At 43.3% G+C, this 14,650-nt stretch overlaps 1 protein-coding gene across 22 annotated transcripts in view; it reads left to right on the top strand.

The window, feature by feature from the left end:
* Positions 1-14,650, top strand: part of LOC133147275 (tRNA (cytosine(38)-C(5))-methyltransferase-like) — a 127,771-nt gene that overhangs the window by 63,465 nt on the left and 49,656 nt on the right. For 15 of the 22 annotated variants that reach the window (XR_009711611.1, XR_009711612.1, XM_061271270.1 and 12 more), the window contains one exon: positions 3,339-3,468. The exons of 6 other annotated variants lie outside the window; for them this stretch is intronic. Coding sequence is in view for 14 of the 16 variants with exons in the window: in XM_061271270.1 (XP_061127254.1) it covers positions 3,339-3,468 (130 nt within the window). In the remaining 2 variants the exon portion in view is untranslated. Of the gene's footprint in view, positions 1-2,427; positions 2,771-3,338; positions 3,469-14,650 lie in introns of those variants that run through there. One more of the 22 variants, XM_061271267.1, reaches the window with a different exon arrangement.

Raw genomic sequence — 14,650 nt, forward strand, 5'->3', positions numbered from 1 at the left:
GCCTAATAGGGCGGAAAATACGGTATGTCTTGATTAACCTGAAAGATTCTTAGTTTGCGAAGCATAAACAGACATTGTTGTGCCTTCTTGTACGCAGTGTCTGTGTGCTGGGAGAAAAATAGGTGGTTATCCGATAGGACCCCTAGATATTTAAAAATGTTGACCTGCAACTTGTCTATTCAGCGTCAAGGGTAAGTAAAAGGAGTCCTTGCTGTGGCTTTCCCCTAGTCCAGGTGTGAGTGGGCTCAGTGTAGTTGGTAGAGGGTGGCATCCCCCACTCCCACACCTGGCTGGTATACAAACTGCAGGCGATCCTGAGCGTGTTGCACTTGAGGTCTGAGAAGATTGAGGAAGAACACCATTTTCGCTCATCAAATTTGTCAACGAAATCACAACTGCAATAGAAAATGAAAAGTATTCCTAGATTTGAAAAAGGCACGTGATACCGTAGATCACAGACTATTACTCAGGAAACGGCAAATATATGCCATTAGAGGGACAGCACTGGCATGGCAAGCCACACAATAGATATCAATATGTACAAACATAAACCTTTAAATCGCAATTGCAGAAAAATACATGTGGGGAGCTTCAGGGATCAGTACGAGAACCATTATTGTTCATACTATAAATAAACAACATTTGTGAAACATCAAAAACCCTCAAAACAATGCTATTTGCAGATGACACAACCCACTTGTGCCATGGTGAGAATTTGGAGGAGCTCTTAGAGAATGCAGAAGAAGAAATACATTAAATGAACGTGTCACGTGCGGAATGGAGCAGGGCGGCCAAATGGAGCTTGGACCACGGTTTATTCAAGGGAAAAGGGTGGTGGAGTAGAGGATGAGGGGAACAAAGAGGCTGGAGGACATAGCAGGATTAACAGAGAGGCAAACAGGCAGGAACAAACTGGCAAACCGGGAAAAAGGCAGGAGCAAACAGGGAGGACGACAGGACTGGCAAACAGGACGGGCTAATAGAGACAGGCTTAACAGAACGATCCGAAAGGGAGTGACGCGCAGACAGGATTTAAATACAAGACTGGTAACGAGAGGCAGGTAATGGCAATGACAGTGATTACTGGTAGGAGGACACAGGCGGGACAGAGATGCGAACGGAAATTATAACAACACTGACACACAAAAAAACGAGCAGGAGCGGAGACGAGACGTGATAGGACAGTAAAGAAAAATTGGCACATATATGATAATTGGAAATCATTGTACAGACTATCGCTTAAACCAGGGGTCGGGAACCTATGGGTGGCGAGCCATATATGGCTCTTTTGGTGACTGTGTCTGGTTCGCGGAGAAATCTGACATCTGTTGACACAATCGAAGTCAGAAAGGATTTTGTTATTATCAAAGTGAAAAATAGATAGACTGAAATCAAAATGTTAAATTGGCTTTCAAAATATAAAATATGATCACGTTTGCAATCCATCCCATCTGTTTTCTTCCGCTGAAATCCACGGTTGCGTCATATCAGCCAATCCCAGCTGCCCTTCGGTGTAGAGAAGGGTGACGCGAAGTCGGACAAAATAAAAGCGTGATTTTTATTGGACAACACGGTGCCTACGGAGTCATGAGAAGTAAAATTCCATCCGCTTTATTTAAAATTTCAGCTAGCTAGCTGGTGTGTGCCAGGCAAGCAAGAAAGATGGCGAAGAGAAAAAAAGATGACAATTACCGAACATTTCATAGTGAGTGGACCGAGCTAGTCAAGCTAGTCAACAGCAACTCAGTGTATGGACTAGACAAGGTGACTTTAATTCAGCTAGTTTTGCTGGCACATTAGCAATTGTGAGCAACGGAAAGCCATTTACTGATGGTGAATATTTCAACATTTATGCTTGATGTGGCTAATGAACTTTTTGACGACTTCGCGGATAAAGAAAAGCTATTCAAACGGATAAAAGACATGCCTCTGTCAGCAAGAACCGTTCACGATCGGGCCATTATGACTGATGAGCGCCTCAACCCCTGCATGAAGCGCAACCTCACCGGATATCAACTGGACTACAAAGCCATCAGCAGAACAATGCAGCCCCAGAAGTATCATTAGTGGTGAGTTTTTTTCTAGGTTTCAATATAAAAAACGTTATTAAAAAGAATATATTAGTACACTCAAAAAATCGTTGGTCTTTTTGGTCTCGTTTTTTTTTTTTTGTTGTTGTGTTTTTAAACCGTATGGCTCTCACGGGAGATTATTTTTTTTTTTAAATGGGCATTATATGGCTCTGTTCCCGATCCCTGGCTTAAACTGTCCAAAAACAGCTATCAATTGCTGAAATTTACATGGACATCTCTACCTATGACTACTTCAACATATTAAAGAGATTAGCCGGACCATGGTTGATTTAAAAGCAAGAACTGAGCAGCCTCTCTGCAGCTAAAATGCACTGTCTCATCTAATTCCGCACAGTGGTTCTTACCACCCTTCTCCATGCAAGCGAGACCTGGATGGTCTCCAGCAGACACACCCGAATGCTCAACCATCTTCACCCGAGTTGCCGCTGCAGACTCCTCCGCATCAGATGGCAGGACTAAATCCCTGACACAAAGGTTCATGAGCGAGCCGGCATGCCCAGTGTCTACACCCTCTTACAGAAAGCACAGGTCAGATGGGCTGGAAACGTCGTGAGGATGCCTGACAGCCGACTGCCGCAACAGCTGTTGTATGGCGAGTTGTGCAGGGCAAACAGACCGTGAGAGGACAGAAGAAACGCTTTAAAGACAGCCTGAAAGCTTCCCTCAGAGACCTCAGCATCGACACCAACAGCTGAGTGATGCATTCTCTGGAGTTTGGGCAAACTGGCGATGCAGGCTCACGACTGGAGCTCGCTACATTGCGGTTCGATTATTGCGTCTTTAGTACATCGCAGATTTTTTCCCAGCAACACAAAGGCCCAGAGAAAATGTGCTGAACGCAAGGCCCACACTGCCGCCATTACAGCGACTACACCCACCCATTTATTTGGTTTGTTAGAATGATTTTTGTCTCTGGTCCCCGAGTAATTGATTCCAAAGAGGTGGGTTTGTGAGCACCCTCATGACATCATGCATGCTGTGATCATGATGTTATAATTTCAGCATTCCATAGCCATCTATGATGCCAACACCCTCATACACGTCATTGGAAATTTCAATTGGGTTCAGGATAGTAGGGCCTTAACACAAGTCATAACAACACGTAGCACATTTCAAAGGTTCTGCCCTTTGAGTTGGGATTTTGTAGAAATAAACATGGAGGCCATTTTTATTTTATTTTATTATATTTCTAATTGAAGTAATTCATAATATAATCTTTAGAATCTCAACTTTGTTGTTCTGTAGATCGAGTGTGTGTTTAAAAATCTGGACCAATTCTCGGAAGAAGAAAAACTTCAACAACTGCAGGGACTGAAGCTTCGTTATTTTACCCCAAGAGAAGTCGCCAACATAATGGGCTTCCCAAAAAGCTTTTGTAAGTATGACAACCATCACCACTGTTGTATAGTTTAAAAAAAAAAGACTAACATACACTACCGTTCAAAGGTTTGGGGTCACAAAATTGTTTGGGTGACTCCAAACTTTTGAACGGTAGTGTAAATATTATTATAATAAAATATTATGAATTAAATATTATAAATTATATCGTATATTTGTATAAGATTATATATAATCTATGAATATAAGTATACATATATATTATAAGATTTTTTACACAGAAGATTATATATATAATCTATAAATAATTATCTAAATAAATATATACTCTACCGTTCAAAAGTTTGGGGTCACCCAAACAATTTTGTGACCCCAAACTTTTGAACGGTAGTGTAGTTCTATCAATTATCCATCCATCAATCCATCTTCTTATAGTTTAAAAAAAAAAAGTCTAACATACACTACCGTTCAAAGGTTTGGGGTCACAAAATAGTTTGGGTGACTCCAAACTTTTGAACGGTAGTGTAAATATTATTATAATAAAATATTATGAATTAAATATTATAAATTATATCGTATATTTGTATAAGATTATATATAATCTATGAATATAAGTATACATATATATCAGGCATGTCAAACTTAGTTTGGCTCTGGGGCCGGATCCAGAGTTTCTTTTCTCAGGTGGGCCGGATCAGTAAAAGAATGTCAACTCCAACTATTTAGCTTTGTTTTTCAGTACTATGCTTTATCATTCAGCCTACATTTGTAGCCTACCCTACATATTATAATCACGGATGACAAGGGATCTTTTCTAAGCATAACACATTTATTCACAAACAATGGAGAAAAAAAATGATTTTCATGTTTGGCATTGAATGTGTTAACAACTGGTTTATTTTAACAGTTGAGTGAATGCAGTTTTACACCTGAACCAACTCACCACACTAAACAAACTCAAGTGGGAGCTATGAAAAAAAATGTTTTGCCTTAATTGTCATACTGCTTTGAAATAATAATAAATAAAATTACAAAATAAAGGTTTTAGCAGTGCATGGGCAATAAGATTAGACTACATCAGCTCAAACTACTAGGCTGGGCCTACTGAAGCTGAGAATATACTGCACAATATTAATTGTCTTTAATATGAAACCAGATTAATCTTATTTTTAATGATTTCTATTCATGCGTGCAAACAAATGTCGTGTCATCACACTTTTTTCTCTCTCACTGCACTCCTGCAGTCTACTTGCTGCTGCTGGCTCCTGAAACTTGGCATTTTTTGCTTTTACAAGTGCGTCGATATCAGGTGTCAAATGCTGAGTAGCAGCACATTTAACAATGTCATTCAAGTGTTCATTTGTTAACTTTGAGCGCTGCTTTGTTTTATTATTGTTCATCACGGAGAACACCTGTTCACAAAGATAAGTAGTCTCAAACATGGAGAGAACCTTTGCAGCCATGGCTGTTAATTTGGGGTAACCTGGCACAAGATACTGATAAAACGTATCCAATCCCACGGACCCAAATGTATCCTTCATAGCGGAATCGCACTGCAAGTCAATAAGCTCGAGCTGAATGTCAGCTGGCACACCAGAAGGCTTCACTGTAAATGGCGAGCGAAAAAAGCCGAACTTGTTCTCAAGTTCACTGAAAACCTGAAACCTCCGCTCAAACTCTCGCAGCAAATCTGTTATGTTGTCTTTATATTTATCCAAATCGGGACGATCCGGTGCCTTCGGACGCACAGCTGTGAGACATGAGAAGTGCGTGGTGCCACCGCTGGATAGCTGCGTCTCCCACAATTTTGCCTCGTAGCTCAAAGAAGCGCTTGAGTACTACACCTCTGCTTAACCAGCGAATGTTTATTTCCTGGTACTAACTCGTGTCAGTGCCGCATGGTGGACGTGAGCTCTTTTACCCATTTACTGCCCTCTAGCGGCCGGAGGGAGCATTTGAGTTGTATTTATTTTAAAGAATCATAACTTTTGATAGAAATGAGCTAGTGACTCGCTTCTTTTTTTGACATACTCAGAAATTTATGACGGGCCGGATCAAATCATCCAACGGGCCGGGTCCGGCCCGCGGGCCGTATGTTTGACATGCCTGATATATATTATAAGATTTTTTACACAGAAGATTATATATATAATCTATAAATAATTATCTAAATAAATATATACTCTACCGTTCAAAAGTTTGGGGTCACCCAAACAATTTTGTGACCCCGAACTTTTGAACGGTAGTGTAGTTCTATCAACTATCCATCCATCAATCCATCTTCTTCCGCTTATCCGGGGTCGGGTCGCGGGGGCAGCAGCTTCAGGAGGGACTCCCAGACTTCCCTCTCCCCAGCTACTTCATCCAGCTCATCCCAAGGCGTTCCCAGGCCAGCTGAGAGATATAGTCTCTGCAGCGCGTCCTGGGTCGTCCCCGGGGTCTCCTACCAGTGGGACATGCCCGGAACACCTCCCCAAGAAGGCGTCCAGGAGGCATCCTGATGAGATCCCCGAGCCACCTCATCTGGCTCCTCTCAACGTGGACTCTACTCCAAGTCTCTCCTGGATGACGAGCTTCTCACCCTATCTCTAAGAGAGCGCCCGGACATCCTGCGGAGAAAACTCATTTCGGCCGCTTGTATCCGGGATGTCCTTCTTTCGGTCATGACCCATAGCTTGTGACCATAGGTGAGGGTAGGAGCGTAAATCGACCGGTAAATTGAGAGCTTTGCCTTTTGGCTCAACTATCTTTACCACGACGGACCGGTACAGAGTCCGCATTACTGCCGCGCTGCACCGATCCGCCTGTCGATCTCACGCTCCATCTTCCCCTCACTCATGAACAAGACCCCAAGATACTTGAACTCCTCCACTTGGGGCAGGATCTCATCCCTGATCCGGAGAGGGCATTCCACCCTTTTCTGATCGAGGACCATGGACTTGGATTTGGAGGTGCTGACCCTCATCCCGACCGCTTCACACTCGGCTGCGAACCGCTTCAGTGAGAGCTGGAGATCACGGCCTTAAGATGCCAACAGCACCACGTCGTCTGCAAAAAGCAGAGACGCGATGCTGAGGTCCCCAAACCGGACCCCCTCAACGCCTCGGCTGCGCCTAGAAATTCTGCCCATAAAAATTATGAACAGAATCTGTGACAAAGGCCAGCCTTGGCGGAGTCCAGCCATTACTGGGAACGAATCCGACTTACTGCCGGAAATGCGGACCAAGCTCTGGCATCGGTGATAGGGAACCACCCTTATCAGTTGGCTCGGTACCCCGTACTCCCGAAGCACCCCCCACAGAACCTCCCAAGGGACACGGTCGAACGCCTTCTCCAAGTCCACAAAACACATGTGGACTGGTTGGGCGAACCCATGCATCCTCGAGGATTCTGCTGAGGGTGAAGAGCTGGTCCAGTGTTCCAGGGTGAAGAGCTGGTCCAGTGTTCCACGGCCAGGACGAAAGCCACATTGCTCCATTTGAATCCGACCTCCCGACGGACTCTCCTCTCCAGCACCCCTGAATAGAGCTTACCAGGGAGGCTGAGGAGTATAATTTCCCTGTAATTGGAACACACCCTCCTGTCCCCCTTCTTAAAGAGGGGAACCACCACTCCAGTCTGCCAATCCAGAGGCACTGTCCCCGATGTCCACGCAATGTTGTAAAGGCATGTCAGCCATGACAGCCCCACAACATCCAGAGCCCTTAAGAACTCCGGGCGGATCATATCCACCCCCGGGGCCTTGCCACCGAGGAGTTTTTTAACTACCTCAGTGACTTCGACCCCAGAGATTGGAAAGTCCGCCTCAGAGTCCCCAGGCCCTGCTTCCACAATGGAAGGCGTGTAGGTGGAATTGAGGAGGTCTTCGAAGTATTCTCCCCACCGACACACGACGTCCCAAGTCGAGGTCAGCAGCACGCCATCCCCACTGTAAACAGTGTAGACATTGCACTGCTTCCCCCTCCTGAGACGCCGGATGGTGGACCAGAATTTCCTCGAAGCCGTCCGGTAGTCATTCTCCATTGCCTCGCCAAACTCCTCCCACACCCGGGTTTTTGCCTCAGCAACCGCAGAGGCCACGTTCCGCTTGGCCACCCGGTACCTGTCAGCTGCCTCCGGAGTCCCGCAGGAAAAAACGGCCCGATAGGACTCCTTCTTCAGCTTGACGGCATCCCTTACCGCCGGTATCCACCAGCGGGTTCGGGGATTGCCCCCACGACAGGCACCAATGACCTTACGGCCACAGCTCCGGTCGGCCGCCTCAACAATGGAGATGCGGAACAAGGTCCACTCGGACTCAGTGTCCCCCGGCTCCCACGGGACGTGGGAAAAGCTCTGCCGGAGGTGGGAGTTGAAGCTCTTCCTGACTGGGGATTCCGCCAGACGTTCCCAGCAGACCCTCACAGAGCGTTAAGGGGTGTAAATCGCGGGTTTTGTCACGATACGATATCATATCAAGTCAAGTCAAGTTATTTGTATAGCCCTAAATCACAAGCAGTCTCAAAGGCCTTCACTTAGACAAAAATTGACAATTATTCTGAAAGCATCCCCTGATCTTAAGCTCCCAAAAGGGCAACGAAAAACTAAAAAAAAACCTACCAGGGGAAAATGAGAAACCTTGTGAAGGGACCACAGATGGAAGGATCCCCCTTTCAGGATCACCAGGTTGAAATGGATGCAGAGAGGGCACAAATGATACAATATGGAAATCAATGAAATAAAAAGTGGATGTCCATGTCAGAGCGAAGGGCTGCCGAAGGAGCCCTCAATTGTCCTGGCAGTGTCTTGGAGGAGGTTGAGCTGCAGTTCCCCCATCCTGAATTGGCCCACGAGAATCCAGATAGCCGCTGTCAGCTTGGGTGCCACCTAACCACCTCCCTAGCCCGGGAGGGGGTGGAGAGGGAGAGAAAACAAACTCCAGCCGAATCGGCCACTACAGGTTAGTTAAAGCCCATGTCATAGAAATGTGACTTTAAACGTGACTGTTTCTACTGAGGTAGCAGTCCTAATATCCATTGGTAGGGCATTCCAAAGCTCTGGAGCCCGAATAGAAAATGCTCTAGAGCCTGCAGACATTTTCTTGACCCTCGGTGTCGCTAAAAAGGTAGCGTTTTGCGAACGAAGGTTACGAGACGGAACACAAGGAACAACTAGGTCGACGAGATATGAAGGCGCTAAGCCATGCAGAAGAACCTAATAGAAGAACCTTGAAGTCACATCTTAAATGGACCGGGAGCCAATGTAAGTTGGCTAATATTGGGGTAATGTGATCAAATTTTCTTGTCCGTGAGAGCAGCCTTGCAGCAGCATTTTGTAGACTTTTGATGCGGGACTTAGGAAGACCAGAGAATAGTACATTACAGTAGTCCAGGCGCGACGTGACTTACGCATGTATATATAATAGTTTCCGCATCACCGGTCGAGAGGATCGGATGAATCTTTGCAATATTACGAAGGTGAAAAAAACGCAATTCTGGTTATATTCTTAATGTACTTTTGAAAGGAAAGAGTTTGGTCAAATATTACCCCGAGATTAGTTACAGTATCGCACTGAGTGATAGTACGGTTATCTATAGTTATAGCGGTTTCCTTGAATAAGTGTTGATAACGAGTTGGACCAATTATCAACATCTCAGTTTCATCTGGGTTAAGACGAAGGAAGTTGAGAGACATCCATTGCTTGATCTCCGCAAGGCATGCCTCAAGATTATCGATACAAAGAACCACAATACAATATTTGCCGATATCTTAAAGCCTGCTGTGATTCATTCACGATACATCATGATATAGTGCTCTACAATCGATATAGAACAATATCCTGATTTATAACAATTCATACGCAAAATCAACAAGGTACTGCAAACTCTTTATTTAGGAAATTACAAAGTGCTTCCAAACGAATGACTTGAAGCCCAAAGGGGAGCGGATTTCTTCGTCTTCTTGGACACTAGCCATAGCACCAGCCCAGGAGCCGCGTAGTTGTCGGCTCCCCTTCCACCTGCCTGCTCTGCTCACAACACAACACGCCGCGGACTGCTCCCGGAAAGAGGAAGCAAGCAACAATGAACTGGATTTCAAAATAAAGTCGCGTCTAATGTCCAAGGTCAAAAACGGGCGATTTAGATCGATGTTTACGTTTAGCATCGATGGCAACAAATCGTAGAGCATTATATCGATTAATCGATGTGTATCGATGAATCGTTACACCCCTAAGAGCGTTTGGGTCTGCTAGGTCGGACCGGCATCTTCCGCCACCATCGGAGCCAACCCACCACCAGGTGGTGATCAGTTGACAGCTCCGCCCCTCTCTTCGCCCGAGTGTCCAAAACATGCGGCCGCAAATCTGATGACACGACTACAAAGTCGATCATCGAACTGCGGCCTAGGGTGTCCTGGTGCCAAGTGCACACATGGACACCCTTATGTTTGAACATGGTTTTCATTATAGAAAATCTGTGTCGAGGACAGAAGTCCAATAATAGAACACCGCTCGGGTTCAGATCGGAGCGGCCGTTCTCCCAATCACGCCCTTCCAGGTCTCACTGTCATTGCCCACGTGAACATTGAAGTCACCCAGTAAAACGATGGAGTCCCCAGAAGGAACGCTCTCCAGCACTTCCTCCAGGGACTCCAAGAAGGGTGGGTACTCTGAGTTGCCGTTTGGTGCATAGACACAAACAACAGTCAGGACCCATCCCCCCACCCGAAGGCGGAGGGAGGCTACCCTCTCGTTCACCAGGGTGAACCCCATTGTGCAGGCGCCCAGCCGGGGGGCAATAAGTATACCCACACCTGCTCCACGCCTCTCGCCGTGGGCAACTCCAGAGTGGAAGAGAGTCCAGCCCCTCTCGAGTTCTATCAACTACACTAAGTAAACTGTATAAGTGATAAATGAGAAATTTAAATACCGTAATTTTCGGACTAAAATACGGAATATAGGTCGCATTAGCCATAAAATGCACAATAACGTGAAAAAACCCACAAGTCGCTCCGGAGTATAAGTCGCATTTTGGGGGGGAAATTTATTTGACAAAATCCAACACCAAGAACAGACATGAACGAGCAACAACAGGCTAAACGATAGGTATGCTAACGTGACATGAACACTAACGAAGAGCTGAGAACGGGCCTGACGTAACATTCAGAGTTATTAAAAAAACTATTACATAAATAACACGTTTATAAAACCATCTGTCACTCCAATTCATTAAATCCATCGATCGTCCTTTGTCAACAATGGTTGCACGCCACTGACGGCACTTGCACTTAAAAATATTCCACAGGCCTATATAATGATATATAAATTAGATATCAAAAAACTATTATGGAAGCAATAATATTATCAAACCATCTGTGTACTCTAAATCATGAAATCCATCGATCAAATTCCTCGTCCTTTGTCAGCAACGCCGCGCGTGCGCCCTGACGTCAGCCTCGTCGTTATTCCACAGATCTAGTACACTACCGTTCAAAAGTTTGGGGTTACAAAATTGTTTGGGTGACCCCAAACTTTTGAACGGTAGTGTAAATATTATTATAATAAAATATTATGAATTAAATATTATAAATTATATTTTATATCTGTATAAGGTTATATATAATCTATGAATATAAGTATACATATATATTATACGATTTTTTACACAGAAGATTATATATATAATCTATAAATAATTATCTAAATAAATATATACACTACCGTTCAAAAGTTTGGGGTCACCCAAACAATTTTGTGACCCCAAACTTTTGAACGGTAGTGTATATTACTATATTGTAGCGTTAACAAAGTACAAGGAAAGACGTGGGTTTGGTAAACGGCTCTTTATTTAACAAAACAAACTTCCAGGCGTGTGGCGACGTGGACTTCCAGTCACAAAGGTGGAAGAGAGATCCATAGAATAGGACCGGGCGTGCGTAAAAGCCATGACCGAGCCCCATCCACCGTCCCCGGTGTCAAACGCGCACTTTTTATCAAAGTGCCACCGGCTCACCGGTAACAGGTTCGATAAGCCGGGGTGAAGAGACTCGTCCGTATCTAACCACCCGAGTTAAATAAATTCTACCAGAATCAATCTAATTTCTTTATGACGCCAATCCCTCTCAAGTCATCCGACGCGCGAGCCGAGTAACTCAATTCGAGGCGAGTCGTAGAAATGACCGCGCCATAATGATGGCTTGTGTTATGTTACGGATATTTTTAGATGCCTTTGTTAAGACCTCAGAATTTGTTGTTCTAGCGCACCCTTGCACTAATTTTGCTGAAGTAACTTTTGATACGGATCTGCTCTACTTTGTTGCGGAAGTAGCGAGCATACTTCTCTTTATTCGAAGAAAAATCAAATTAGTGGAAGTATGACGATAATAGTATTTGAGAAGGAATTTAATGCATTAAATCGTTAATTCTAACATTATATACACTACCGTTCAAAAGTTTGGGGTCACAAAATTGTTTGGGTGACCCCAAACTTTTGAACGGTAGTGTAAATATTATTATAATGAAATATTATGAATTAAATATTATAAATTATATTTTATATTTGTATAAGATTATATATAATCTATGAATATAAATATACATATATATAATAAGATTTTTTACACAGATTATATGTATAATCTATAAATAATTATCTAAATAAATATATACACTACCATTCAAAATTTGGGGTCACCCAAACAATTTTGTGACCCCAAACTTTTGAACGGTAGTGTATATATAAACACTTAAGCTTTGGAATGCTTTAACGAACTCGATTGTTTAAAAAGAATAATATTTTTCTTAATACAAATCCAAATGATTTACACAAATTATAATTATCCTGCAATTAATTTTGAAGGCAAATTAATCCCTCAAAATCGTCCAATGTAGCTTTTGACGGGGCCCGACGTACATTTACTAATTATAACTCTACCACTAATCCAAATAATCGAATTTAAACACCTTCGTTATTTTACTCAAGTAAAGCCAATATTTGAACGAATTACATGTTTAACGAGATGCACTCATCCCTCAAATAATTATGAAGGCAATTTAATTCCCAAAGTTGTCCGATTTAGCTTTTGACGCGGCCCGACAAAAATAAGAACGGGCCCGCGCTCGACGGACAATTAAATTCCTTTTAACTCTGCACTAATCCAATTAATCTAGTTTAAACACCTTTGTTATTTTTATTTCTTACGGTATGATTGCATACCATAAAAATCAAACCAACCACAAACAATTGCATATATCATACAAATTCGCGCACAACGAATTAAATGAGTATATAAAACACATTTATTGAAGAAGCATGAAATAGAATTACCAATCTTAATTCCTCCAAATACTGAACAATCCCACTCACTGATACACGTGCAAATAAAATCATTCAATCTCGGACTACTTTGATTGTAAAACATAGTTCAGAAAAGAAGGAAAAGGTAGCTACCAATTGGGCGTTATTTTTTGGTGGAAATAAAGTCAAGTGATCAGTTCGATCTTATTTCTAAAATTCCAATTTGGGACCTCGGTTGGCCTCGATGACTTAACCCCCCCCCCCCCCCCCCCCCTCGCGTAAATACAGAAAAGGTTGTTCCCCTCACCTAGTTCCTCATGCAATGTTGTCCAGTCCAATTATTTTGAGTAAACCCAACTTAATCCAGGCAAGCGATCTTGCGTCTCACACAAAGATCTCGGAGGCTTAGAAAAAGTCTTGGAACTCGTACGGGCTTCTTCACGTATGAACGCTTTTTGGGAGAGAGAGCCCCGTAGCTGCCTATAGCGGTCTTTTTATAGACTTCTCTGCCCCCCCCCCCCTTTCGCTGGCCTCTATACTGCCCAGTTTCCCACGCTTATACATCTGCTGCTTTCTGACAGCTGTTTCCGCCCTTCATCTGTCCCACCAAAGGTTCGGCCAACACCCCTACTTCCTCTTTTCTTCACTTCTCTTTTTGTAAAAATAATACTTCAAAGTTACACTTCAACCATAAAATCAAAAATCCAAACTTGAGTCAATATTTTAAACAATTTTTAACACACCGCCATTTTCATAGTGGCGGGCACCTTGGTCTAATTGAGTGATAATATTGCTATAAACTTTTACAGAATATATTTCAGCCAAGCAAAGAAATTAAGATCAAAAATTAAAAAACTCATTTGTGCTTCCGTGCGTGACCCAAAAACCGACCCCGTGTTATTCTGTTTATTTCTATTTTTGCTAGTTCAGCTTGTCTTGCCCATCTTTGGCACCATCTCTTGGAAAAATTTGGAATTTCAGCCCTGCCAATTTATTCAATAATTCTCAATTCAAATTTTGCACCACCTGCTGCTAAAAATTGGAATTTCAGCCCTGCCAATTTATTCCTGGGAGCAATTTATACTCACTTTTTGCCCCATCTGTTCCCCCCACACCCCATGTTAGATGACACCGGACAGCCATCCGGCCGAGCGCCGGCCCCCGACTTCTATCCACGGAGATGAAAGAGAGCTCCGTAGAGTAGGAGCGGGCAAGCGTAAAAGTCATAATAGTTTTTCAAACCTCCTGTGTCACTCCAAATCCTTAAATCCTTCAAACTCTTCGTCCTCCGTGTCACTTAGAAACAAAGCCGCTAATCATGCCGGTAGTACGTGGGGCCCTTCGTCATGTCCGTCCTCCCGTGATCAATCGTTGTCTTTTTTGTAAACAACCGCCGTGCCGCTGACGTCACTTGAAATTCAAATTATAGTAATCCCTTGCTACATCGCCGTTTGTTTATCGCGGTTTCACTTTTTTTTTTTTAAATCTTTGGAAAAATTCACATATAAGTCGCTCCTCATTATAAGTCGCCCCAAACTATGAAAAGAAATGCGACTTATAGTCAGAAAATTACGGTATTCGTCAAAGTACTTCATACGCTAGATGTTGAATTCATCCATTCTTTGGCGATACGATTATCCAAATGATTTAGGCTCTTTAAAAGCACTGTACTTGCTTTCCTGCAATGTTCTTGGGCACACCAAATTGCATGGGGGTTTCTGAATACTGGACAGGAGAGAGTATCAGGCTGTTAGTCAGACTTCCAGCAAGTACAATTTGACTTTTATACAAGTAGTAGAACTAAGATAAACACCCTTTCTTCAGATCAGAATGCATGTGTTATGTAAACACGCAATATAACATCCTACATAGGGACACTCCACTAAAAGGCCTTAGAATTATGTTCTCAAAAACAACATTTTATTCAAGGTATCTTGCCGTCAC

Source organism: Syngnathus typhle, unplaced genomic scaffold (genome assembly GCF_033458585.1).
Source record: "Syngnathus typhle isolate RoL2023-S1 ecotype Sweden unplaced genomic scaffold, RoL_Styp_1.0 HiC_scaffold_39, whole genome shotgun sequence".
Classification (NCBI taxonomy): Eukaryota; Metazoa; Chordata; class Actinopteri; order Syngnathiformes; family Syngnathidae; genus Syngnathus; species Syngnathus typhle.